Here is a 26,688-nt window from a genome sequence, read left to right as displayed (position 1 = left end):
ATTCTATGAATTAACATCTATGCCACACTATATATCACTGGCCACTACTTTTGTTCTAAACAGCTATACTAAACGTCATGTTGTATACTTTATTTCGTAGATGATACCGGCTCATGCCCTATTCCGCGGCAAGTTATGTTCCGTCGAACCCCATCGGATGTCGTCGGTTCCATCCCACGGAATTCTCAGTCAGACGAAGAGTTCGCCTCACCTCTTCGAACCCGCAAAGAAGCAGATGTCCTTAGGACAAATGACGCCTGCTGAATGTTCACAGGAAGTGGACATCTTGGTGGCGAAGAGTCCCGGGTGCATAGGATACGATTGGTATCTCCCTGTATCATATCTCAAACACAGAACTATTCACTCGAGAGGCACCAAGATTCCGTTTATTGCTTCTTGGCCTTTCTATTCCACCGCGAAGCACTGTATCTACACTATTCGGGTCGAAGGTAAGATGCGGATACAATGTACAATGAGAACACCCGGGGGAAAATAACATAGTCGCCATAAAACACTTCTGAGGTACATGTATTGAGTTAGATTGCTTCTCTACTGGGACCGAACATGGCGGATACAAAGACAACCGTTGCATGTTTTCATTATAGCTATCAATTCACAATAGCGGGAAATGTGGGCAAAGGGAAGAAAGGAATTAATCATGCGTGCTCCTTCTGCTCCACCACAATCTTCTCCTCTCCAGGCCTATCAAACCCAGCCACATCTCCTTGAGGAAGTCTCTTCGCCATTGCCACGATATGCCACACAGACGGCGCATCGCGGAAGACCTGATTCATAGCCTCCAGGTTGCGGCCCATCGTCTCCGGATAGAAGAAAAACACCGCGACCGGGATGCAAGCCGAAATAGCCGCAAAGACAATATAATACCGGTAGCCGATTGTATCGAGCGCCACAGGCGTGATCATGACCACGATAAAGTTCCATAACCACTTGTTCGCAGTGGATGCCGAGGCCATGGCGACGCGCAACCGCATGGGCGCCACCTCGGTGCAGTACACGAAATTGGCGCCGGAGAAGCCAATGGGATAGAAGAAGTTGAACAGCCAGATGATTGCCGCCGAGACGATGGAGAGTGATCGGTCACGGGAGCTGAAACTGGTCGTCACGGCTAACACGATCATGCACGCGCTCATACCCGTCCCGCTGAACATGAACAGCTTGCGCCGGCCGAGGCGGTCGATGGCGAAGAAGGGAATGAAATTGCACAGCGTTTTCCACGTTAATGCGCTGGCCGCTAGGATCCGCGAGAGGTCACTTCCCAGCTTGAGGTTCTGTTCAAAGATAGTCGAGATGTAAGTGGAGATCAGATTGCCGCCACACATCTGCTGGAAGAACTGGATGAGCATGCACAGGCCGAACCGGTACAGTAGGCGATCGTCGTCCTCCCCGAGGCACAACTCTCGCAGGGTAAGGCGGCTGGACTGCTCGGTAATTTCCAACGACGACTCAATGCTCGCAATCTCTGTCTGGACGGCCTCATCGTCCACTCTGAGGCCCTTGTAGGCTGCAAGGCTGTGGGCCGCCTCATCGCGGCGGGCGACCAGCACAAGCCACCGCGGCGATTCAGGTAGCAAGAAGACGGTCCCCAGGATAGTTAGCGGGAAAAGAAAGGACAATGCCAGCGGGACGCGCCATTGAGTTTCACCCGATGTCTTGCTGAAGCCAAAGTCGATCCAGTTGCACAACACAAACCCTAGAGTCATGCATATGCCGTCGACAACGACATGCTGCCCACGATGCTTTGCCGAGCTACATTCGGCCTGGAAGACTGGGACTGTGGCACTCAGCTGCCCAACCCCAATGCCGAGAATCACCCGGCCCAAGGTAAACTGAATGATGCCGTACGATGAGGTCTGCAACAGCTGGCCGATAATGGCGATGATGGAAGCCAGAAAGATGGTCTTGCGCCGGCCAAGCCGGTCACCAAAGGAAATGCACGAGAGGGCGCCCACGAGCGCCCCGAGCTGCAGAGACGCAATGACTGCCCCCTTTTTGGTCGAGTTTGCGGCCTTGAGCTTACCGCTGGTGTTGATCGTGTCGATTTCGGGGAATACATGTACCCTTGCATCTGTCAGTCTAAGGATTCCATTCGTTTTGATTCAGCTGGCGCCAATACCATGACTGCAAAGTAGCCAGCGGTCCTAATCCCGCTTGGTTGTATCCGTAAGTGATGAAGGCCGGCACAACTGTGAGAAGCAGCTGGGCCACACGAAGCGATTTTTCTCTGAGCATCTTGCTTGTTCTGGAGGACTGGTGACATAAATGAAGAGATAGGTCCTAGAATGCTCGACTTCAAGAGATCGAGCTTCATTTATGCTCGAGGTGGAGCTGGGACTTTCTGGGGACCCCGCATGTCAACAGGGCAAGATATGGGTAATGACATTCGGGATAGGCTTTACTTTCTTTGCTACCCCACGATCTGTCACTCGCTCAACCTGGAAAAGACATGGCTTGGGCCCTAAGCATGAAAGTACGTTTGCGGTATCTCAGATCCCATGGCCTGGTGTCAAGTGTCGTCGGCAATGAATCTCCTTCCCTTTTGGCAGGCAGAGTTCCAAGTAACTAGCATTAGATCGGCAGATGGGTGCAAATGTGAGAGAGCGGATGCCCTGATTAGAGTTTTTGTTCCATGGCATGTAAGTTTCCGCGGACAAAAGCAAGCCGCGGATGGTTCCAGATAAGACTAACTTCTGCATCCGGGATACCTAGAGAAACGCATTGAATATCGTCGCATGAGATTTTCAGTGTCACAGGAAACACCAGTTGGCTATTGCGTACGTATTCTGTTGTTCTATCGCTTCTCTCCCGAACATGATTCATCAGTGGTGTTCCGATATATTCAACTAGCTCTGGGGAGTATTACCCAACAAGATAAATCCAACCTAAGCAAGACCAGTTTGCAAGATGGACCGATCACAAATCTTGACAACGTAACCAGCAATTAAACAGATAATCAACATACTTCTCCATCAACGCACAGTCAAAAGGCGGATACTGTAACCCCCCTGGATAGGTGGCTAATGCCCACCTCGTGTTGGTATCGTCATACGTGGGCATATTCTCGTATAGTTCCCATCGACTCAGGCCCTTGTGCACCTTCTCCGCCAGCATAGGAAGTAACGGCTGGAGACTCGCATGCGCACTCGCCAAGAGCCGCTCAATCCACTCGCTGTAGCTGACTCGCTGCATCACCGCGCCCCGCGCCTGGCTCAGCAACTCCATCACCCCGTCCATGTCGACTGACGCTGATCGCTGGGGCAGGATATGGAAGGCATGGCCGAGAGAGGACATGCTGGAAGAGATGTGCAGCATGGCAGTGACGGCGTAGTCCACAGGGACGAACTCCTTGCGCTGGTTGGGGAGGGCGGGGTACGCCCCCAGGTCGAGACTGGCGCGGATCAACCGGCTGAAGAAATCGTCCGAGTTACAGGCTCCCGTCCGATGATCGCCTGTCACGAAGCCGGGGCGGTACACGGCGATGGGGAATCCGCGGCCTACGAGGCGTTGGAGGAGTTGGTCGGCGACCCATTGGCTCTGCGCGTAGCCGTGGTCATAGGGAAGGGCATCCAGATGCGGGAGGAGAGGCGCGTCTTCGTAGATGATCTTGGCGCCGGTCACGAACCCAGTGGGGCCGTAGCAGGAGATGCTGGAGCAGTAGTGGAGACCCTTGAGGCGACCAGTGACGGCCAGACGAGCGACGTTGAGCGTGCCGATAATGTTGGTCGGACGGTGGAGAGAGTAGGGCTGGGTGTAGTTGACGCGCGCGCCGAGGTGGAAGATGACACTGGCCCAGTTAGCAATCTCACCGAAGCGTTGCTCGCTGAGGCCAAGCCAGTGGCCCTCTAGCGAGCCGCAGAAGGGGAGAAGCTTGGGCAGGAATGTGTCGTGCCAGAGGTTGTATTTGCGTAGGGCGGATTGCAGGCGCTGTAGGCCAGTGGCGTTATCAATGGCGCGCACCAGGCAGCCTACCTGATGCACGTCGGGCATCTTCAGCAGATCCGCCAGCAAGAACGCCCCAACAAACCCCGTGGCGCCCGTCAGGAACACGCGGCCTTCGGTATCCCGGCGCCAGTCAATGACTGGCCCGAGAGGGAGCTGAAGGCTATCCGCCAGCTTGGTGTCTGCAAGCCACAGGGAGCGCTCATTGCGCACCGTCGCCATGGTTGATCCCCTGTGGCGGTCGATGACGGAGGCAAGCTGGCCAAGCGTAGAGTGATCATACAGCGTGAGAAGAGAGATCCCCGTGCGGAACTGCTGCTGGATGCGACTAATTAGCAATGAGGCCTGAAGGGAGGTGCCGCCGAGGGCGAAAAAGTCATCGTCATCTGTATAATCAGGAAGGGGGGTGGCCAGAATAGTGGCCCAGAGATGGACCAGGTGGTCGCACGTACTCATACCCCTGATCTTCCCACGAAGAGCGCAGATATGCTTCTCCCGGCGCTGGTGATACATCTCTGCCAGCTTCCTGCGGTCCAGTTTTGCGTGCGCATTCAGTGGCATTTCTGGGATAACCTCAATATGCGGCACCATGTACTCTGGCAATGTCGCACGAAGTGTCTTCATCGCGTCCGCCACGGCATCGTGCGTGGAGTTAACTTGAAGGATAACAAAGGCCACGAGCGTCGAACCTGCCCCGTCCTCCGTCGAGTCTATCCGCATAGAGAAGCCCTCGGAGAAGTGGCCCGTCTTCATCAATGCGGCATCAACCGCCGCCAGCTCGACCCGGTAACCTCGGACCTTGACCTGATGATCCCGACGACCCAGGAAGTCATGCTGTCCGTCACGATGAAGCCGCACCATATCCCCAGTGCGATACATCCGGTATAGCCCACCAGTTCCGGGGTCGACCATTCCAGCAACATAGATGAAGGTCTTGGCGTTCTTGTCAGGCTGGTTAACATATCCCGGCGACACGCCGGGACCGCCCACCAGCAACTCGCCCTCTTCGCCCTCTGGGACAGGACGACCCTCCTCGTCACACACGCAGCAGACATTGCGGCCGATGGGCTTACCAATGCCGACTTTGCCTGCCTTCACATCATCCATTGTGATCTCGTGCGTGAGACAGAAGACGCAGCATTCCGTGGGCCCGTAGGCGTTCATGAGATGTTCCGGTGGCCCAGCGGCCAGAATCGCCTCCATTGCGCGGAGATTAACCTGCTCACCGCCCATGAGGACTGCCCTAAGCGGTTGGAATGTTGTGGGACACGTTGCTGCCGCCAGGTTGACCAAGGGCGCGGTAATAGCCATGATGGTGATGCCCAGCTGGCGGATAGCGGCTGCCACGGCGGGGATATCGAGAAGGGTGGGCTTGCTGAGCACCCCGATAGTAGCCCCACGGACGAGGGCGGCCCAGATGTCGAACAGAGCCACGTCAAAGCTGGTGCTATTGCCGTGGCCCACCACATCGGATTTCTGGACAGGTTCATAGGGTGCATGATGCGCCACATGGACGATGGAGCGAGCAGCGATCTGTACGGCTTTGGGCTCGCTGGTCGTGCCGGAGGTGTGAATCAGGTGTGTACAATGGGCCATGGTCGTCGGGAGGGGAAACTGCACCGCCAGGGTAGAGGATGGCTTGCGGAGTTCAGGTTGCAGCTCAACAGGCAGTAAGGCAAAGGGAAGATTCCGCTTGCTGTTGGTCTCGTCCACGAGGACGTACCGGGTGCCTAATCGTTTCAGCTGGTTGATAATCTGCTGGTCGGGCAAGAGAGGATCAAGAGGGACACACGTCCCTCCCGCGTAGATGATGGCGATCTGTGTGACGGCGTCCCAGAGCCCATGCTGAACCACAATGCCGACTCGTTCCTCCAAATTGAACGCTTCCCGGGTTAGAGCCTGCGCCAGCTTAATGGCTCTCTCATGTAGTGCTTCGTATGTCAGACTCTCGCCGTGTTCATCGACAATTGCCACGGCGGCGGGGTCCTCGACCATCCGCTGATAGAAGAGTTGACCCAGCCCTTCGTTTCGGGCGACGGCCACATCGTACTCGGAGACTGATGGTGTTATTGAACCCATTCTCTAATGTCCAATGAGAATGGGAGAGTCCTGTCGAGAGATGAGACGCAGATCAAAGCTTCTCCATCTCTTGACTTGGAGGCAAACCTACGGTTCATGAACGGCTTCGTTTTGTCCCTTTCATGACCCACGCATGAGGGCCGAAGTGCTGCTTACCGAGGTAAAGCTGGCCTGCCTCTGTGCTTGACATAAATCACAGCTCCAATGCTAGGTTGCTTGCATCATGCTTTGCAATGTGTACGAGGGGGGATAGTTGTACAGACTTGCGGGCCCCTTGTATTGGAAAACCTCTGGTGCATTCATGGCTTTGAGCATGCGAGACATTGCCGCGGTCCAAAGCTCGCGGCTGAAGTAGAGCAAAACGAAGGCAGAGGGACGGCATAAAGTCGACTCCTCAAGATGTTGATGGTATCGCCTAAGTCTGGCGATTACCATGGCATCGTTCCTGCTCACAGCGATGACCGGCCACTGCTATCCTGGGAAGGTGCTGTATGACTCTCAACCTGTTTGTGAAATACTCGGATCATTCCTATTCAGGGATAAAAGATCAAAAAGCATGTGAGCCTTTTGCACAGAGGTATTGCATGCCAGAAGGATTAGAAGCCTTAATACCAATCCTACTGTAGTTTTGAGCTGAATGAAATCGTCCGTATGGTTCTGATAGTACCATTTTATCATCTTATATATCCGTGCCTGGTGCACTTCGACAATGGTGTCTTAAACGTGATTCCTGCTATAGGCAAGGGCTTTCAAGTCCGAATCTTGATCGTAAGAATCCCGTAGGCTCGCCGTGACGCGACAGGCCGCTCCAGTAGTAAAAGTGTAAATGTTTTATCATGTACCAGACTAAGGCAATAGTCCGTTTCGGGACGGTAGCAGTGGGATCTTCAGACAGCAACGTCAGTAGGCTGCTATCACAAGCTTATTCATTATATCTTATTTCACTCTGTTATGTCGGCGGAAATATGAATAAAAACGGCAGTGATACAGTGACAACCCCTGGGTTCTAGTGACACCTCCCTTACCCAATCGGGCAAGTGACAGGCATGCGCCCACTATGAAAGGGGGATTCCACCACACATGTGATCTGCGCTTTAGGCTTAGAAGTAGGGCATTACTACTTGATATTCAGGTGTTCTGTACTCCCAGGCGGTGTCACTGTATCACTAATCCAAGAAAAAGCCACATGTGACGGGCTGGCGGAACTATATCATGCTTCTATTATGCTTCTCTGTATGTCATGTCCACTGCATACAGCCTCGGCTGCATATAGCATAGGCCATCACCTTGAATGACTCTCGTCATGGTGCACATTCGCCATATAGGAAACTGCCAATGCAGCAAGAATCTTACGTGGCAGGATAACTCGGAGAAAGGCCGTTAACGCTACTTTCACGCATAACCTGCCTCCCTTGATAAATCTCGCTCCACGTCAACCACATCGATCTTACACTTGTGCAATATTCCGGTTCTCTGTCGATTACAATCATGACCAGCTCTACTCCCCTCATCACAGTCTTCGGAGCGACTGGCAACCAAGGCGGTGCCGTTGCCAGATCGCTCCTCAAACACCCATCCTTCAAGGTACGCGCTCTCACTCGAAACCCCAGCTCAGCTGCCAGCCAGGCCCTGGCCTCTCAGGGGGCGCAAATCCACCAAGCCAATGGTTTCAGCAGCGAGTCAATGGTGGAAGCCTTCCGTGGCTCCTGGGGCGCTTTTGTGAATATTAATTCAGATGATAAGGTATGTCAACGATTGTCGTTTCTGTGGATATGTGTTATATTGCCCCATTCTCATAAATACTTCTCACTCAGGCATTCAAACCTGATGGTCCCACTGAATTCGACATGGGCAAAACGATCGTGGACGCTGCCGCCGAAGCCGGAATCCGTCATTTCATCTTTAGTACTGGCCCAGACTGCTACAAGCTTACCGGGGGCAATATCAAAATGAATGCCGCAGACAGTGCGTAGCCCCATCCTCTGACCATGATATCGTAAGACTAAGGTCGGACAGTGAAGTACAAAGTCGAACAATACGCACGTACTATAGACCGTTTCGAAACCGTCAGCTCCATCTGCGCAGCCTGGTTTCTAGAAAACTTCCTGATAAAGGAGATCGGACCCCTCTTCGGTGGTTTTCCCCATGTGCCTGATTCCGAAGGCTATCTCACTTTTGTTGCTCCCAAATGGGGCGGGAATGAGGAGGTTCCCTTCATCAGCATTTCTGATGATTTTGGGGACATTGTGCAGGGCATGTTTCTTGATCCTGTTCGGTGGAACGGCCATGTCATCCACGGCTGCAGTGATATTTGCAGCTTTGATCATGTTGTGTCAGCTTTTGAGAAACTGAGCGGGCGGAAATGCCGCTTCCAACCGCTGCCCTCCTGGGAAGATTTTGATACTCACGGGATCCCTGAGTTGGAGGACACGAAAATGATGTTCTGGTTCACGCAGAACAATCAGGGACAGTACTTTGGGCCTGAGCCGTCAGAGAAAGAGACTGCTGGTACACTGAAGTTGGTGACTGCATTGGCACTGGGGTGGCCCAAGGAGGAACACAAGTTGATGACAGTTGAGGAATGGTTCCGAAAGCACTTTCAGTTTCAGTAGTCCTTCCTGGCGGGGCCTGGGCAGAAAGACGTTCTCCTAGCAAGCCTCCAACCAAATTCGATGTCACGCCATTGATATAGCCTACACGTACGTCGAATCATGCCCAGCCACCACACGTGGACTAGACGTAGTAGTATTTCGATAATCCCCACCATCAAAAAATCTAGCCGCACCTCTAGTTTTCTGACGATTTGTTTGTCATGATTCCTACGTGTGAGTCGTCCAATCACAAGCAAATTAACAGGCAACTGATTAAAACTCGGAAGGCAGAACGCTGGCAGCAACATTGTACTACTCCGTACATCCTTCGAAATCCAGTCAGCACAGTCTTCACTATTTAGACGAATGCGGTAACAGCACGATCTCTATAATTTCTACAATCTCATTATTTGTTGTAACATTGAAATCGATAACACGCGCAGCTTGACCTATATAATGTCAATTGACACTCCAGCTTACTCGAATGCCACACAAACGACTTTGGCATCATGGGGTTCGATATCTCAAACATGTTTCTCAGACAACGCACCCTTCCAATTCCTGCGATGTTGTCAAGGAATGCCTTCGTTAGGGGCTGCGTTGTTAGACCTAGACGTCCTAGTATAGTACTTTATTACTTGGACAGTTTTCGGGGTAATCAGGTGCATCACTCGCACTGTTTCAGTCAAGTGAGACTCAACTGCATTGGTACATCCGCTTAGACCAGTCCACGCACAAATTCTTGGCTCCCCACGCAACTGCATCATTGTGGACGATCTTGGGCGCCGCCCTGCTTGGCCTCCGCCGGCGCTCCCACCCTCACTGGCTGTTCCGTTCTCGGCGCCAAGTACGCCGAGGTCTGCCCATGCTGATCCTCCCACTTCTACATTATCTCTCTGTGATAGCACGGACATTGAGATAACAGGTATCCCGGAGGGCCAGAAAGCCATTCCCGGACATTAGAAACTAATTTCCTTGGCATCACGCCATCCTTCGGCCATGGTTCTACCGACCAAAGCCGCTTCAGCGTTCCATCCATGAGGGGCGTGGTTTTAGTCGTTGTCACTGTACCGGTGCAGCCGTGCTCCATTTGCCTTGGCACTCCCTGGCTCGCTTGAGGAGCCGCCCGGTCGCCACGCCAAAGACGTTGGTAGTCAGCCATCTACGCCATCCAGCTCTTTGTTCTGACCCCGCTGGTCTTGGCTCGGGACGCTTTCGGTCAGCCGAGAGATACTGTATCTAGACTGAGTCAGAGATAATGAATCCGCACATCGAGCAGGAGAGGGTACTAGCCTGAGGGGCCGTTTCTCGGCCAGAGGGGTTCTTGGCGATCGAAACTATAAAAGGCTACCTCCACTTCCCCCCGTCTCTTCCCCGGATCTCTCCTCGAATTCTCCGCGTTTGTTTTTCGTTGGCTGATATTCTGTGAAGTATACCCACTTCGTCCTGAACTTCTGCTGCTTGTCTGTCACTATGGGGGAGAAGACTTCCGACCCTGAGGCTCCAAGTCTCTCCCACCATGAGTCTCCTATATCTATTGAGAAGCGAGAGGAAGAGGCAGCTACTGCTCGAGAGTGGGCTCGCGATGTGGACAAAAGCACCACTACCAACACTAAACTTAAGAATCCTCTTGCCGAGTTGAGTCGAGAACAGCTCCTGAATGATGTCGAGGCTTTCGCGAAGGAAAAAGACCTTGAGCATATCCTCGATGATCTGCGAAAAGGGGCCCTTGTCTCGCAGGATCCAAGAGCGTTCGAGCAGATGGACGAGCTGACGGAGAGTGAGAAAGAACTACTTCGACGGGAGAAGACGCATCGGTGGAGTCAGCCGTTTATGATGTATTTCATGACAGGTAAGTCTCCTCGCGGTCCTCCTGTTGGATTTAAATTTAACCCAACCTGCAGTCCTCTGTGCTGGATCTGCTATCGTGCAAGGAATGGATCAGACCGCCGTCAACGGTGCGCAGGAGTAGGTACTCTCACATTCCCCATCTGAGCTATGCTAAGCAGAGCAGGTTCTACTTTGCTGAATTTAATGTCACCGACACTTGGCTCCAAGGCCTCCTCAACGGCGCTCCCTATCTCTGCTCCGCCGTCATCGGATGCTGGACCACGGCGCCGCTGAATCGCTGGTTTGGTCGCCGCGGATGCATCTTCATTTCGTGCTTTATCTCCTTTGCCGCCTCGTTCTGGATGGCGGCCGCACATACCTGGTGGAATTTGTTGCTCGGCCGTTTCCTCCTCGGCTTTGCGGTGGGCGCCAAATCCACAACCACCCCGGTGTATGGCGCCGAGTGCTCACCGGCCAATATCCGCGGTGCTCTGGTTATGATGTGGCAGATGTGGACGGCATTTGGCATCATGCTGGGGTATATTGCCTCTGTTGCGTTTATGGACGTGTCGCATCCCACGATCCCTGGCTTCAACTGGCGATTGATGCTAGGGTCGACCGCCATTCCGTAAGTAGACCATTGCATTGCATTTACATGTGCTGACGACTTTGAATCAGTCCCTTCTTCGTCTGCATGCAGGTCTATTTGTGTCCCGAGTCGCCTAGGTGGTACATGATGCGCAACCGCTACCACGACGCGTACAAGGCGCTCTGCAAATTCCGCCCGTCAACATTCCAAGCTGCGAGAGACCTCTACTATATTCATGCTGCTCTAAAGGTCGAGGAGAAGCTCCGCGAGGGCAAGCATTTGTTCCACGAGATGTTCTCCATTCCGCGCAACCGACGTGCGGCGCAGTCGTCCTTCTTCGTGATGTTCATGCAGCAGGCAAGTTAACATCTTCTCACCACATAGTCAAGCTCTAACTGTCGTAGTTCTGTGGTGTCAATGCGATCATGTACTATTCCTCGTCGATGTTCCGGGAAGCCGGTTTCGACACCCGTATGGCACTCGTCACGTCCCTCGGGTGCGGCATCACCAACTGGATTTTCGCCCTGCCAGCTGTATACACGATCGACACCTTTGGACGACGGAATTTGCTGCTGACCACCTTCCCTCTGATGTGTATATTCCTCCTCTTCACCGGCTTCTCATTCTACATACCCGATCAAACATCTCGGACAGCCTGCGTCGCGACTGGCATATACCTCTTCATGATCGTGTACTCGCCCGGTGAAGGACCGGTACCATTCACCTACTCCGCAGAAGCTTTCGTAAGTCTCCTCTTCAATCACTATCGCAGTCTACTGATAATGTCAGCCCCTCTACATCCGAGACATCGGCATGTCCTTCGCAACAGCCACAACGTGGGGTTTCAACTTCATCGTCTCGCTGACCTGGCCGTCGCTCAATAAATCGTTCACGCCCACCGGTGCCTTTGGCTGGTACGCGGCGTGGAACTTCTTCGGCTGGATCTTTTGTTATTTCTGTCTGCCGGAGACCAAGGCGCTCTCGCTTGAGGAGCTGGATCAGGTCTTTTCGGTTCCGACGACTAAGCACATCAATCACTATCGGGCGATGTTGCCGTGGTATGTCAAGAAGTATTTGCTTCGGAGAGATGTGCCACCGCAGAGGCAGCTCTACGATTATTATTAGGGGATGTTGTATGTCGATTTTGGATGCGGAGGTATATTCCTCGACAATTTGTGCTGTTGGCCTGGTTTCAGTTCTTGCCATAACTGTCCCGGTCTTTGAGTCTGTTGTTCAATACTCGATAACTGTTCTATAACCATCAGTATCCTCCATTTTACTCCTCTCCATGCTATTTCTTATAATCGGTGCAGTCGCCCCTGTTTCTCAATGGCTACGAGCACTTGGAAGATCAACAGCGGAAATCATTCTCATTGGCTGCCAAGCATCAGTGAAGCCCCGCCTTGGTTAGAAATTTCTTCCATCCAATCAGATGCTTGTATCTGCGCGGAACCATGTTTCTACTACCTCTGATTGGCCAACAATTTAAAGAATGGATCAATTATCCTCATTGGGACCTGTGAGATCTCGGCATTAGGTAACATATACCAATATCAACGGCTGTCCTGAGGAATGGAGCACACGAACTGGGCCCCCAGACTGAGGGTGTTGCCGTTGAGTCATCATKATGCTGTCGCAGTTTTGTTTCGCCGTTGGAAGTCCGGAGCTCGCAGTTGACCTGTCAGTATCAAGTGCTGGTGACACAGTGTATCTGGGACGACGAAGAACATCCCGGCCTCGACACCGGTTTCGTGATTGCATTGTATGCTCGAGATCGGAGGGTTTCCACGCTGAAAAAATCTGCTTTCCAGCTCCACTCGTCCGGGGAGCCGCTCGACCAGACCTCAACCGTCTCTGCCGTCACTCGTCAGAGTCGCAATCATGGGTTCCATGCTCGAGGGAGGATCCCGTCCTGCTGCGGATGCTGATGTGGACGCGGATCATGTACATCCCGAGGCTGTTTCCGATGGCGAGCGTGACTTTGAGAAGCAGGACTCGAAACCAGAGTATCAGGATGCATTCGGGGACGAGGAGTATGCCGAGGTGAAGTACAAGACCTTGAGTTGGTGGTGAGTTTGTCGTCATGGACTAAATAGCTGGACTATTACTGACCCGCATAGGCAATGTGGTTTCCGTGAGTATGCCTTCACAAGTTCGAGGACATAGCTGATCGAGAGCAGTCATGGTTGCCGAAACGGTGTCGCTGGGTATTCTCTCCCTGCCGGCGGTGGTGGCTGCGTTGGGCCTCGTTCCGTGAGCCTATCCATTGCCCTCCGAAGACGACTCTAAATTCTAACGAGTGTAGAGCCATCATTCTCCTTGTAGCGCTTGGTCTGATGTCAACCTACACCGGCTACACGATTGGGTAAGTTTGTCGTCGTGGACTAAATAGCTGGACTGCTACTGACCCGCATAGACAATTCAAATGGCGGTATCCGTTCATCCATTCCATGGGAGACGCCGGCGAGGTCATCCTGGGCAGATTTGGCCGGGAGCTCTTCGGAACAGGCCAATTGCTCCTCGTGGTCTTCATCATGGCTAGCCATATCCTCACTTTTACCGTCGCCATGAACTCGATTACCGATCATGGGACGTGCTCGATTGTCTTTGGAGTGGTTGGCTTGGTCATTTCGTTCGTGTTGTGTTTGCCGCGGACCTTGGCCAAGGTCTCGTTTCTATCAGTTGCTTGTGCGTATGTCTCTGACGATGTAGAATGCCACTGACAATTCGCAGCCTTCATCAGCGTCTCTTCCGCGGTTCTGATCGTCATGATTGCCGTTGGTGTCGAACGTCCATGGCACGGCGGGGTCAATGCCACCGTTGATACCAGTTTGTACAAGGCTTTTCTTGCAGTCTGCAATATTGTCTTCTCATTCTGTAGGTTTCCTCCTCTTCATCTTTGCATGGATCGTCACTGACAAAACAGCCGGCCACGTCGCCTTCTTCGGCTTCATGGCCGAACTGAAAAACCCCCGCGACTACCCCAAGTCGCTCTTCTTGCTGCAGGGCATCGACACATGCTTGTATATCGTCGCCGCTGTAGTGATCTACTGCTATGCTGGGGACGACGTCACCTCACCTGCGCTAGGCTCAGCCTCGGAGACTGTGAAGAAGGTGGCGTATGGAATCGCCTTGCCGACTGTAAGTCTTTTGTTACTCAGCCCAGGATCCAGCTGACGAGGAGTAGATTGTCATCGGAGGCGTGGTGAACGGCCACGTCGCATGCAAGTACATCTACGTGCGGATGTGGCGCCACAGCGACCGCATGCATAAGCGCGATCTTGTTGCGACCGGTTCATGGGTGTTGATTGGGCTGGCGACTTGGATCGTTGCTTGGATTATTGCCGAGGCTATCCCGGTGTTCAACAATCTATTGAGTCTGGTGGTAAGTTTCCTTGCTGGTTCGCTCTGGGTCAAGCTGAACATTTTGCAGGCGTCGCTTTTTGCAAGCTGGTTTACCTGTAAGTTTCTTTTTCCTTTTCATTTGTGTAGACATCTTGCTGACGATCGATTGCAGACGGATTCAGCGCACTTTTCTGGCTGTATCTCAATAAAGGCCGGTTCTTTTCGACTCCGATGAAGACTGCGCTTACTATCCTTAATGTTGTCATCATGGGGATCGCGTGCTGCATTGTAAGTTCTTGCTGGACATTCTACGATACAATTACTGATTATCTTCACAGTGTGGCCTGGGACTTTATGTGTCTGGCAAGGCCCTGCACGACGATCCCAGTAGTGCCAGTTTCTCATGTGCGAATAATGCCTAACGGCTGTATATAGATTTTCAGAGGCCACATTAAGGGTGGAACATGTACATGTACAGTAGAGACAGTGTATCATAATTCCGTGTTTGACCTCGTGTTGAGGTTTGGCTCTGCGGCTTCCTCTTCTACGTAATTCCTTACTGGATCTACGGGGCCTACAGTGCCAGCAGGACCAACCGGGCTGGGCTGAGGTGCTACAGTCTGGGTTTGTCCTTCCATCTTAGGCTGTATCCGGTGCTTGGCCTGCGCCAGAGACTCTCGCCTTAGCACCTGCGTCCGCTCATCCAGCCCCCGGTTCCAACGATTCATCGCTTGGTCCCGAGCCTGCGGAGGCCACTCGGCCGTCAAGGACTCCAGTTCATGGTATTTCCAATATAGGTTATCCAGACCTCACGTATCCGCTCTCCACGCATCGCCGCCGACCTAACCTTCCGCTCATCCGTCTCCGTCTCCTGCCTCTTGCACCCCTTGCTCGCCTTTGGCCGCCAGCTCCCACAACCCAGAGGCAACCTTGTGCTCCAGCGCGGAGTACTCGTGGTTGTGTGCGCCCCCAAGACGGGAAAACGTAATCGTCGCACCGTCGGTGACCGCTTTCAGACGACAGGGATACCCGACCGACTCGCGGAACGTGCGCTCGCGCTTGCGTCTTGCGCTCCGCGGGCGAGGCCCGCGACCCGCGACTCAAGGTCTGTTTTCTTCCCCAGTCGGCGCCGGTAGCATGCGATAACAGGGGATCCGTGCTGCGGGTCCACGTTGTCAGGAAAGCCCAAGGAGGCGTTGAATTCGCAGAGGGGCACCATCACAGGCGCAGTGAGGGCGAAGAATTGTGCGCGGAGCTTCTGGATATTAGAGGTAAGGTCAATGAGGGTTGAGATTAGCCGCGTCGAGGCTCTCGGGGGGTGTCATTTTGACTAGTTCGTGCTGTATTGCAGTGTTGATTTCGACGAATTCAGGGAGCTCAAGTGGGTGACGAGCGTGGCTGCCGAATCGGGTCTAGTCGTCACGTGGGGTGTCTCATATGAATGCCGTCATTTTCAGGCTACTAACGAAGCAAACATACGACTTCAACAACTCGATGCTCGAGTGAGAGCGAATCTCCAGGAATGTTGACGTCGAATCGAAGCCACGATTGCAGATTCCGGTTTCACCCTCAGACTCGACCAGGTAGTGTTCGAACATTTTGCCAATGAGGTGTCCAATGATACATGGGTTATGCTTGTTGATATCCATTCGGAGCTAGACGATATATATCAAGCAGAAATACCCCGCAAAGTATAGTCGAAGGCCGTAAAAGTGTTTGTCTGTCTTCTGACAAGCCGAACTTCCAATCCAACGAAGTTCTGAAATCCCGTCCAATGGGACAGTGGATTTTGTACACCGAGAGTGTCCTTCACTGGATGAATTGCGAGAAGACGTGGAAAATACATGATGTAATTCAACATAAAAGGTAATAACTGTGGTCAGACTCAACAGACAGTCAAGGCGTATCATATTCCATCATCAGTCAGTGTGCCCGAGTGGTTAAGGGGAGTGATTAGAAATCACTTGGCTTCGGCCGCATAGGTTCGAGTCCTATCGCTGACGTTCTTTTTTTTCCGCCCTCACTGTTCCTTAACGCACTCGCAATCATTGCAACATAAACAATTTTTCTTTTCCCCTTGCTGCTTGACACCGGTAAAACTGCTGAGAAATGCATTGCTAACAACCCTATCGATGTACCGATCGGATAATCCCCTCTGTATACTGTAGTGTCGTTAGTCATATGGACTTACACGAGACCCAAACAACATATACGCGAAAATAGAACATCCTCGATTGCCATCAGATGCGTGTTCGTTATCATTCTTGCTTTCCCGAAGTCCACTGCAACATGAATACAGTAGTCCGTCGAGGTGAATGAACAGGTGATGTATTACGCATCTTTCCTGATTATACTCCCTTATTATAGTCTGGCACCGGCGTGGTCGTTGCCCAGAGAACTTGACACCGCTGACGGAGATCGAGTTCGGCCGGACGACGCCGAAAGACTTGACCTTCAAAGAAAAAAGGATTCCTGAAGCATGAATCAAGGGGAATACCGGGGTTTAATACCGAATGAATGATAGACCCTTCCCCGTGCAACAACTGGCGTGGGAGAAGTTCATAGTCGCAGCGCTGCCACTTCCACTGCGAAATTGAGAAAATTCGAGGTCATCCAAAGATAAATATTTCTCCATTATTCTCGTCCATCGTTGTCTTAGGGAATGAATTTGTCAAGCTACATAGTACGTCCTCCCTTAATTGCTGGTTTTCCGGGACTGGACGTATACTGGACGATGAATACTTCAAAATTATATTAACGACGTTGCAAGGAAAAGCAACCCTTCAGAGTGCGAGTCTAGCCCTACTGCGAATACACATCCGACAGCCATTCCCCAACTTCATCGCCAAACTCTCTTCCGTTGTGCTCGTTCCATCTTCTCCTTCTCGCTGCACGACCAACGTACCGAGTCTCCTGCGGATCCTTCGCAGCCAATCTTCTGGCGACTTCATTGGCCTCGAACAGAGAAACCAATCTCCGCTTCGCATCGGGTCCTTTCAAACTCTCGGCCTTGCCACGGCAGAAGTCGTAGATCCTCCATTTCATCGTTGGGGCTTCGTCATCCTCCACAACAAAGGACTCGGGCTGACGATCCACAAGGCTTTCTCCATACTGATTGCTGCTGTACATGAACCTGTTTCGACGGTTCGATCCGGGAGGGTTGGATGTAACTTCGGTGACCCACGCGGCCTCAGCGAGTTCAGCAGGCGTCGAGCCCGAGGCGTTCTCGCGATGGAGGAGGTCCGGACGGCGTTCGAGCAAGATCTCCAGCGTTCGGAGGAGCTGGCACCGCACGGCGTCGTGCACGACGGTGTTGCCAGCCCCGTCCAACAGCTCGAGATGCTTCTGTCCGGTACTTTGGGCAAAGTCCAAGATCATTCGAAGAGCTTTCATCTGGTTATCGCCTTCGCGGTTGCTGCCATTGCCATAGACGGAGTAGGTATGCGCGGTGCTCAAGGCCCGCACCATCCACATTGCCAAGGGTGTCAGGGAGCCCGGCTCGTGTGACGAACGCTCGACTAGCAGGGAGGGAATTAAAGACGGATCGACCAGTTCGAGCATCTGCTGGAAGTCATCCAGTTTCTCGGCCGAGGGGGAGCTGGCACTGCAGAACAGAAGATGAAGGATATTGCTGCCCTTCTTATCGCGCATGGTCTGGTCGGCCCCCGCTTCGATGAGGATTTTGGCATAAGTAGGACGAACAAGCGAGAATGCAACCATCAAGGGGGTATATCCATCAACGGACTTGACCTCGAGACAGTGAGGGACATGCTGAACCAAGTACTTGACCAGTCGTTCTGACTCGAGTGTTGGCTTTGCGAAAATGGCGCAGTGGAGGACGAGATCGCCTGGTGGCAGTTAGCATCAAATGTAACAACATCTTCAACACACCACGAAGGGAACCTACGTCTGATATTCAACCAGTTCGTAATGGAACGCTCGACACCCAACTTTCCCATGGCGAGCCTCTGGATGCGCTTATCGTGCTTGTGTGCCTCGGTAAACTCCAAATAGTAACGGCCAGGCGCAGTTCCCAAGAACCACTCCACTGCTTCGAGGTTTCCTTCACGGGCAGCAACCAGGAGGGGAGGTTTCTCCTCTTCAGGCTCTGCGGGAAGGACGCCGCGACCGGCAGCCGCCCAGTCCGTTCGCTTCTTGCCGTGGATGGACAGTCCTTGGTAGTATTTGGGCTTCTCCTTGATTTCCACTCCGCTCTGCTCCGCCAGCTTATCAAATTGAATGCCAGCCCCCGTACGTTTGATGAGTTCTGCCAGGCAGCGGAGTCGTCCCAGCTGCATTGCCATAGTAAGATCCCACTGCTCAACCGTGAAGATGGTCTGCTCGGAACTTCCAGACTTCGCAGACAGCTCCCGGCCGAGATCCAGAAGGAAGACCAGAAGCTGAACATCATCCTTCCAGATTGCGTACTGGACAAGATTGAAAGGCCTTCGCTCATCCGGCAGGGTTGTTCCCATAAAATCTTCATCCGAACAATGGTCCTTCAACAGAGAAAGAGGCGGGACCTGGCTCTCGACCTGCGTCTTAACCTCACCAATGTTGTCGATAGTGAATTCTTCATCGAGAATCTGCCTCTCGATATCGAGCCTGTCACTGTCGTCCTCGGCCTCGTCGCCGGAATAATCATCGTCATTGCCAGTTGTGGCTCGCAATGTATACCGCACATTTTCTTGCTCGTCCTGAGGCTTGTACTGCACTTGTGCAATGGCGATAATCGCCCTCGCCACGTCCAAATGTCCACGCAGGACGGCGATGTTGAACGGGTGGAAGTTTCTCTGGTCTTTCGTAGCAATCTCCAACGGCGGTTTGTTCTTGTCTGGACCCCATGTCCCGAGGGTGAGTGATTTGATCGTCTCAAGGTCACCACGCCACGCTGCCTCAAACCTAAAAGCAGTCAGCATAAGCGAACACTGCAGCACATGGAAGGAACCGATTGAGCACTTACAGCTGGATATAACCATCCCTAGTGATGTCGTTGAGATCCGCCCTCCGGAAGTCAAAGGTCATATTGAACGGACCAGGCTTGGTGCCGAAGCATAGGCGATGCTTCCGGCCGTTATGTGAAGTATCAGAAGACATCTCAATGTCTGGAAACAACTGCTTGAACGTCTTGGCACCCCTGGCAAGTAATTCCTCCTCGAGCTTCTCAAACTCGCCGAGAGCCAGTTGGACGGCCGCCTTCTTCTCCTCGACACCCTTGCGACTCGCTGCACACTTCACGTCGTCGTCGTAGAGCTTCTGCTCTGATTCAACACGGGAGTGCGCACTGCAGAGAGCGGCCTTGGCCGTCCACAGCTGGTATGTATCTTCTTTGAAGGGGGCGAGATAGAAGCTGTCCTCGTGTTCCAAGGGGCTGGGCGGCTCCCGGGTGTGAGTTTCGGGCTTGTACGCACGCAGAGCGTTCAGCTTTCCGCGCACGCAATCCAGCAGTGATTTGCCGTGCTGGTAGTTCCTAGCGTATTCGTCATGCTGCACGTGGTGCCCTTCCTTGGTCAGTGTATTGGGATCTGCGCCTCGGGCCAGAAGCTCCAGGGCCACAGAAGGCTGATCTTTGAGGACACTCAATATAATAGGCTGGGTGACGTTGGCATCAAAGTTTCTCTTCACTTGCTCGGAGGAGTCGTTCCGTATTCCATCGATGTGCACCTGTGCCGACTTGATGAATTCATCAAAATCGATAGTGGGGCTCGCGTGTGCTTCAAGCAACTTCAAGGCTCCGATGACATTCCCCGAATTGATAGCGGTTGTCAGCGCAGTCTCAGCATTGGGGTTGAATCGCCAGCCACTAGTAGCAATGTAGTTGATCGTCCGTTCGACTGCCGGACGATCATGCTGCAGGTACGAGTCCAGCAGCTCAGTGTATTCCGGAGAAGCCGCAATGTGAGCCACGGCAGTTTTCTGATCAAGGTCTGCCTGTGCCGGTGAGGCACCCAGTTGTAGCAGCTTCGTCGTCATTGCCTTCGCCTGCTCTATTGGCAGTTGGAGAGCCAAGACCAGGGTGAGAATGGCAGCTCGCGGGCTGTTGTTGTACTCGTGCAGCAATTTGACCGGCAGAAGCACATCCGCACCAAAAGAGGATACCAGTTCCTCAACAGCAGCGACGTGGCCGTTCAAAATCGCGTGATGCAGAGGAGAGGCGTGACTGTCCCAAGCGATCACGTTGATGTCGTAGACGTCGGGATCCTGGTCGTTTGAGTCATCGGGCACTGAGTCCTGTGGACTATCCGGCGCATCCTTTTTGACTTTGACAAAAGAACCGGTGGTAAAAGACTGAACATCTGCCTCGCTCTCAGTGGAAGGATGGCTGATGAGCTCGGCAACTTCCTCACCGTCCTTGGCCTCTTTGTCGGATGAGGCTGCCTTGCGCGACTGCTCTTTGCGAGCTTCTTCCTCCTCATTTTCCTCGCTCTTCGTCAGCAAGATCCTGATGATCTCGGCATGGCCTCGAGCCGCAGCGAGATGTAAGGCCGTTCGTCCGTCGGCCAGTCGAGAGATCAAACGAGCTCCGTGGTCAACGAGACTCTGAACGATTTCGGGCGTGGAGGTCATGACCGCCAGATGCAACGGAGTGCGACCGGTAAAATCGCGACGGTTCACGTCAAAGTCGTGCGACAGCCACTGCTCCACGCCTTCCAAGTCGCTGTCGATGATCGCCTGACACAGGCCTGCTGTGTTTCCGACGTATGCCATTTCTGTCCCAGTTAGTAACTCCGACATCGTCAAGCCAAGGAACACTGACCAGTCCAATCGGTTTCGGTGATAGGGTTAAAACTGCCAATCTCCTGGCGGCCGGGGTTGTCCTGGAGGAATTTAACTCTGCCCGAGACGTAGATTTTGCTCTCCTCCTCGGCCAATTGCTTTTCCTCGGGAGTGACGGGGACCGGACAAAAGCCACAGCAATCCTCGATCACGTCTTCAAAGTTGCCGAAGAAAGCCGGATGCCGATGCAGATGGACCTCGCGGTCTTTGGGTCTGTTCCATTCGGCATTGAGCAGCAAATCCTTAGTGTAGAGCAGTTTCTCAATCTTTCGAGCGTGGAATCTTTCGCCATAAGGAATGGTCTAGATGTGATTAGCACTCAGCTTGCCGTCGAACAAGGCATTGCTCACAAACGTATGGTAGTCGGACACGTCCTCCTCATCGACCCATTCAGGCACCTCGTTGTCCCAGTCATTCTTGATGTTTCCTCGCAGCTGCTTCGAGATTCGCATGGGAACCGGTCGGCCTCGCTCTCGACGCCGCTTGTCGATGTATGCATCCCGGTCGGAAGGCTTCGGGAGCTTCTCCAGCACCAAAAGGCGGGCAAGGCCGAGAGTCCGGGTGAAGCTGCGTTCAAAAATCGTCTGTGTGAAAGTCAGTATCACTCGCAATGTTCGGTCACACGGCATACTGGATCAATCTTGGAGCGGTCCAACGACGGCCAGAACACTTCAAATCCTCGGCGAGCGTACTTGGAAAGACGGTTCTCGTACGACGGCGACCGTCTGGACAGATCCACATGGTTGATTTGGGTGACAAACGCACCAATCGCACGTGGTGCCATATACACCTGGCGACCATCGTAAGCGGCGCACGAGCAGTCGACATCAAACCCGGTCAAGATCTCGGCAATGGACTTGTAGATTCGCAGGACGATTTGAACATGGCGTGTGGGGTACTGCGACACGATCGTAATGGCATTCTTTGTGCGAATGGTGGAAGTCTCGGCCAGGATCGAGTCCTTGATGCGGGTTTCGATCTGCTTGATCTTCTCCATGGCCTGTTCCTCCGTCAACCCGTACAAAAACAGATCGACATCCGAGGCGGGAGCAAATTTCTGATGGTAGTATTCGCGCAGGCCGCGTTTCGAGTCGCGGTACTCCTCCGGAACGGGCAATAAAGACGTGGTCACTGCACTTCCCGCTGCAACTACATTGCTCCAGTCGAGATCGCTCAGAGCGCTCTCAGAGAACAGGTTGAAGTTCGTCTGGAACTCTTTGAAGGAGGATACCACGGCTGGCGACCCGTGCGCTTTTCGATCCTCGTCTTTCAGTGGCATCAAATACTTGGCCTTGAGCTCCTCCGGCTCCGAAGCCAGATCACGTGCGCGAATCCGAAGATCGGCCGAGCCATTGGCATCGAACAATGGCACAACATTGAGGAGGTTGTCTGCGACCGCGGGGTGGGATGGTTGCTGGGCGTAGATCTTGCGAAGGACTGCATCATATTCGTTGTATGGGTGTACAAGATTGGGGATTGACACTTGAGGGTGAGAGTTGACGTAGCCGATGAAGGTGGAGTGCTTCGTGGGGACGGCGGGGAGCGTGTACCGATCGGCCATGTTTGCTCGGCAAGAAATTGAGAAAGAGAAAGGATCGGTGCAATGGTTGGATGCAGTGAATTTGATTGTGAAAATGCTCAGTGAGAATAAGGAGTGATGAAGACGACTGAAGCACGCATTCTTAAGCTCTTGCAATCTCCAATTTTGTTGATCCTGCTGAGCACGCGTCGTTGAGCGCGCCAGGCAGCTTCCCGTTGTGGCGTCCTTGATGCCTGGGATGTCGCCCAAAGAGGAAATCAGCTCTGAGGCAGCAGGCGGGTGCCTCGGGTATATCCATCTGATTGGCCAAGTCCCGTCGCAGAGCTCCTCCAATCACCGAGATCCAAACCGTACCTGATGTTGCTCAGCCGCACGACCCTCCCAAACGTCGTGAAAGTTGATCTCACCTATAACCACTCCTGCAGACAGCCATCCCATTCCCTCTCCGATCTGATTTTCTCAAGAAGGGGAAAAAAAAAAAAGAAAAGAAAGAAAAAGAAACAAATAAAGTAAAAAGAATAATAATAATGGGCCTCTGTTCCAAACTAAGACTGGTGCGGAAGAAGAAAAAGACCAATGGATTGGGGAGAGGCGGCGTGTTTTCCTCTCCGACCGCAGGGCCACCAGCTTGTGTACCGACTAAAACTTCGTCGATCCTGCCAACCACCGTACAGCCTCCCAAGCAGGCCATGTTTTCTGCTCCACTGCCTCCAAATGCCACTCCCGCCTCACCGGAACCCTCTACTCAGCCAACCGCTTCTGACCCGACCCCTCTTCCCCAGAGCGGCTTCGAACCGTGGACTCGGGCTTACGAGATATTGCAGACCCAAGAGCCCGAGTTAATAGAAGACTACAAGAAGCACTTAGGCTCACTTCAACGTGATGGTACAACTGATGCAGACCTCTCAACTTCGCGGTCGGTTGAATCAATCGTGAAGCAGCTGTTAGACGATCGGGAGAAGAAGCAGTGGCGAGTCTCACTACTGGGGAAGGAGGTAAAGATACGGGAGCAGGCTGAGAGGTTGGCGAAGTTCCTCCTATGGTCCGACCCGGTAGTCAGGAACGCTCTCAGCGCTCAGCCATACGCAGCGTTGGCTTGGTCCGGTGTTTCATTAGTTCTCCCCGTAGGTCATTGAATATCCGACTACCAAGTTAATACTGACCTTACCAGCTACTCACGAGTAGCACGACCAAAAATGAAGCTATGTTGAGAGGATTCAATTCGATTGGCGATGTCCAAGTCTACTGGGATATCTGCGAAAAGACGTATCTCAAGTCCTCACATCAACAAAGATACCAAGAGCTTATGGAACCCTTAGCCAAGCTCTATTCGCACATCATTGAATACCAGGCGCTCGTCATATGCCATCTTTCTAGAGCTCAACTCTCCCGTGCGTGGCAGAACGTGGCTGGTTGGAATGATTGGGATGGGAAAGCAGCAAAGATTAATGACTTGAGCAAACAATGCAGTAGCTATATTTCTCCTCTTGAAGCAGAGGAAATCCGCTGGAATAGGGACAGTCAACTGCAAGAAATGCAGGAGTCGCGGACCATCCTCAATGAAATCCGGATGGTTCTGGAAGCGGGCAGTAGACAGACGCGGAGGAACTATGAAGACCAGAAGGAGCGAGACCTTCTTCAAGATCTCGCAGCAGACTATGAAGACTACAAAGACTTCAACCCTCCGAGGGTCGAAGGCACATGCGAGTGGTTCTTTAAGGATGACAGATTCCGCAAATGGCGGGACAGCAACACTTCTGGTCTCCTCTGGGTCTCTGCTGGCCCTGGTTGTGGAAAGTCAGTCTTGTCGCGGGCTCTGGTCGATGAGCGGCGACTGTCTACGAATGTCACAACGTCAACTATCTGTTATTTCTTTTTCAAGGACGGAGATGAACGCCGCATGTATGCCACTAATGCTTTGTGTGCAATACTGCACCAGCTTTTCACACGTGACCCTGCTAGTGGCCTAATTGGACATGCACTTCCTAGCCATAAGAACTATGGCAAAGATTTAGCCCGAAACTTTTCCGAGCTGTGGCGAATCCTCATAGCCTGCGCTGACTCACCAGATACTGGAGAAATTATTTGCGTCCTTGATGCCCTGGACGAATGCAGTATGGACAGCAGGCAGCAGTTAATTGACAGGATGAAGGAGTTCTATTGCCAGCCCTGGCATCTATCTAATCCGCTCTTGAAGCTCAAGTTCCTGATCACTAGTCGCCCATATGACTACCTGGAGGCATCTTTCAAAAGATTCTCTAACACAACTGCGTATCTGCGTTTTGACGGCGATGAAAAGTCTGCACAAATCAGCAAAGAGATTAATCTAGTCATTGATGCCAAAGTGTATGATATTGCGCGTGATTTCGAGGAGGGCGACCGGCGAAAGATTTCCGAACAACTAAAGAGCATGGAACACCGCACATACCTCTGGTTATATCTCACATTTGACATCATTGAGCAAAGTCCGAGTGAATATGGCAGGCGGTCTGATATGGAAGCACTCCTCTCTGATCTGCCATCCAAGGTATCTCAAGCATATGAAAAGATCCTGGGTCGGAGCAAGAACCAGATTCATACAGAGACTCTCCTACAGATTGTTCTGGCTGCAACACGGCCTCTGACACTTGATGAAGCTAACGCAGCCTTAACGCTAGCGTTGCAGAAGCAACCTTTTATTTCTTACACTGACCTGGAGTCGAATCTATGGCCCAAAAATGTCTTCGAGAGCACTGTGAAGAATCTATGCGGTCTCTTCATCAGCGTCTATGACTCGAAGTTGTCATTTATCCACCAGACAGCGATGGAGTTCCTCATCCATCCTGAACGAAAAGGCGAATGGCAAGGGCGGTTGAATATGTCAAAGTCGCACAGTAAGATGTCACTGGTCTGCCTAGCATATTTATCGTATCTAGATGAGCGGAGCCCAGTCATGGAAATCAAGGCACAGTTTCCGCTGGCGCAATACTCCGCACGATATTGGATGTATCACGCAAGGCCTGCCGAGACTCAGAAGGACGTCCAAGAAGGCATCTTGAACTTCTTCCAGCAAAGGGAAGCGTATGCAGTCTGGGTGAATCTTTTTAAGCATGATGAAAAATTGCGGCGATATGGAAAGATGGAAACTCCATTATACTACGCATCCTTAGGAGGTCTCCGACATACGGTACAATTACTGATAGAGAAAGGCGCCGATGTGAATACACAGGGGGGGTATTACAGCAATTCGCTCCAGGCTGCTTCTCACAAAGGCCACAAGGAGGTCGTGCAGCTGCTGCTAGAGGAAGGCGCTGATGTAAATGCGCAGGGGGGGTATTACGGCAGTGCGCTCCAGGCTGCTTCTCACCAAGGCGACAAGGAGGTTGTGCAATTGCTGCTAGAGAAAGGCGCTGATGTGAATGCGCAGGGGGGGTATTACAGCAATGCAATCCAGGCTGCTTCTCGCCAAGGCAACAAGGAGATCGTGCAGCTGCTGCTAGAGAAAGGTGCTGATATAAATGTGCAGGGGGATTATTATGGCAATGCGCTCCAGGCTGCTTCTCGCCATGGCCACAAGGAGGTCGTGTACCTGCTGCTAGAGAAAGGCGCTGATGTGAATGCACAGGGCGGCCGCTATGGCAATGCGCTCCAGGCTGCTTCTCACGAAGGCCATAAGGAGGTCGTGCGGCTGCTGCTAGAGAAAGGCGCTGATGTAAATGCGCAGGGGGGGTRTTACGGCAATGCGCTCCAGGCTGCTTCTCGCCAAGGCGATAAGGAGGTCGTGCAATTGCTACTAGAGAAAGGCGCCGATGTGAATGCGCAGGGGGGGTGTTACGGCAATGCGCTCGAGGCTGCTTCAATTCAAGGCCACAACAAGGTCGTGCAGCTGCTGCTAGAGAAAGGCGCCGATGTGAATGCGCAGGGCGGCCGCTATGGCAATGCGCTCCAGGCTGCTTCTCATGAAGGCGACAAGGAGGTCATGCGGCTGCTGCTAGAGAAAG

General features: G+C 52.7%; 8 protein-coding genes and 1 non-coding gene across 9 annotated transcripts in view; 5 read left to right on the top strand and 4 right to left on the bottom strand.

Moving 5' to 3' along the window:
• Positions 1-656: 656 nt before the first annotated feature.
• Positions 657-2,250, bottom strand: Asppvi_001775 (sugar porter family MFS transporter; the record flags this gene model as incomplete). Its single annotated transcript, XM_043307308.1, has 2 exons — positions 657-2,079; positions 2,135-2,250. The coding sequence occupies 2 exons, from the start codon at positions 2,248-2,250 to the stop codon at positions 657-659; spliced, it is 1,539 nt and encodes a 512-aa protein (XP_043163243.1).
• Positions 2,251-2,931: 681 nt separating this feature from the next.
• Asppvi_001774 (non-ribosomal peptide synthetase) lies at positions 2,932-6,036 on the bottom strand (the record flags this gene model as incomplete). The annotated part of the gene is made up of 1 exon (XM_043307307.1): positions 2,932-6,036. The coding sequence occupies one exon, from the start codon at positions 6,034-6,036 to the stop codon at positions 2,932-2,934; it is 3,105 nt and encodes a 1,034-aa protein (XP_043163242.1).
• A 1,488-nt stretch (positions 6,037-7,524) lies between these two features.
• On the top strand, positions 7,525-8,648 carry Asppvi_001773 (NmrA/HSCARG family protein; the record flags this gene model as incomplete). Its single annotated transcript, XM_043307306.1, has 3 exons — positions 7,525-7,779; positions 7,851-8,001; positions 8,053-8,648. 3 exons carry the CDS (start codon positions 7,525-7,527, stop codon positions 8,646-8,648), a joined length of 1,002 nt encoding a protein of 333 aa, XP_043163241.1.
• A 1,452-nt stretch (positions 8,649-10,100) lies between these two features.
• Positions 10,101-12,171, top strand: Asppvi_001772 (uncharacterized protein; the record flags this gene model as incomplete). Its single annotated transcript, XM_043307305.1, has 6 exons — positions 10,101-10,479; positions 10,532-10,595; positions 10,642-11,085; positions 11,136-11,385; positions 11,451-11,789; positions 11,836-12,171. The coding sequence occupies 6 exons, from the start codon at positions 10,101-10,103 to the stop codon at positions 12,169-12,171; spliced, it is 1,812 nt and encodes a 603-aa protein (XP_043163240.1).
• Positions 12,172-12,927: 756 nt separating this feature from the next.
• Asppvi_001771 (uncharacterized protein) lies at positions 12,928-14,813 on the top strand (the record flags this gene model as incomplete). Its single annotated transcript, XM_043307304.1, has 11 exons — positions 12,928-13,115; positions 13,167-13,180; positions 13,227-13,299; positions 13,352-13,411; positions 13,463-13,734; positions 13,780-13,923; positions 13,973-14,187; positions 14,234-14,431; positions 14,480-14,507; positions 14,564-14,679; positions 14,730-14,813. 11 exons carry the CDS (start codon positions 12,928-12,930, stop codon positions 14,811-14,813), a joined length of 1,392 nt encoding a protein of 463 aa, XP_043163239.1.
• A 432-nt stretch (positions 14,814-15,245) lies between these two features.
• Asppvi_001770 (uncharacterized protein) lies at positions 15,246-15,989 on the bottom strand (the record flags this gene model as incomplete). The annotated part of the gene is made up of 3 exons (XM_043307303.1): positions 15,246-15,400; positions 15,430-15,701; positions 15,871-15,989. 3 exons carry the CDS (start codon positions 15,987-15,989, stop codon positions 15,246-15,248), a joined length of 546 nt encoding a protein of 181 aa, XP_043163238.1.
• A 324-nt stretch (positions 15,990-16,313) lies between these two features.
• Positions 16,314-16,394, top strand: Asppvi_001769. Its single transcript has one exon. It is a non-coding gene; the product is annotated as a tRNA-Ser (tRNA).
• A 799-nt stretch (positions 16,395-17,193) lies between these two features.
• Positions 17,194-22,729, bottom strand: Asppvi_001768 (ankyrin repeat protein; the record flags this gene model as incomplete). Its single annotated transcript, XM_043307302.1, has 6 exons — positions 17,194-18,239; positions 18,299-19,293; positions 19,355-21,101; positions 21,149-21,470; positions 21,519-21,752; positions 21,800-22,729. 6 exons carry the CDS (start codon positions 22,727-22,729, stop codon positions 17,194-17,196), a joined length of 5,274 nt encoding a protein of 1,757 aa, XP_043163237.1.
• Positions 22,730-23,235: 506 nt separating this feature from the next.
• Positions 23,236-26,688, top strand: part of Asppvi_001767 (uncharacterized protein) — a gene marked incomplete at both ends in the record, with an annotated part of 3,879 nt that continues 426 nt past the window's right edge. The window contains 2 exons of the mRNA XM_043307301.1: positions 23,236-23,832; positions 23,880-26,663. Coding sequence (XP_043163236.1) covers positions 23,236-23,832; positions 23,880-26,663 — 3,381 coding nt within the window. The remainder of the gene's footprint in view (positions 23,833-23,879; positions 26,664-26,688) is intronic.

The sequence above is a fragment of the Aspergillus pseudoviridinutans genome (genome assembly GCF_018340605.1).
Source record: "Aspergillus pseudoviridinutans IFM 55266 DNA, scaffold_10, whole genome shotgun sequence".
Classification (NCBI taxonomy): Eukaryota; Fungi; Ascomycota; class Eurotiomycetes; order Eurotiales; family Aspergillaceae; genus Aspergillus; species Aspergillus pseudoviridinutans.
Note: the sequence above shows the minus strand (reverse complement) of the source record. Positions and strands in the feature narration are given on the sequence as shown.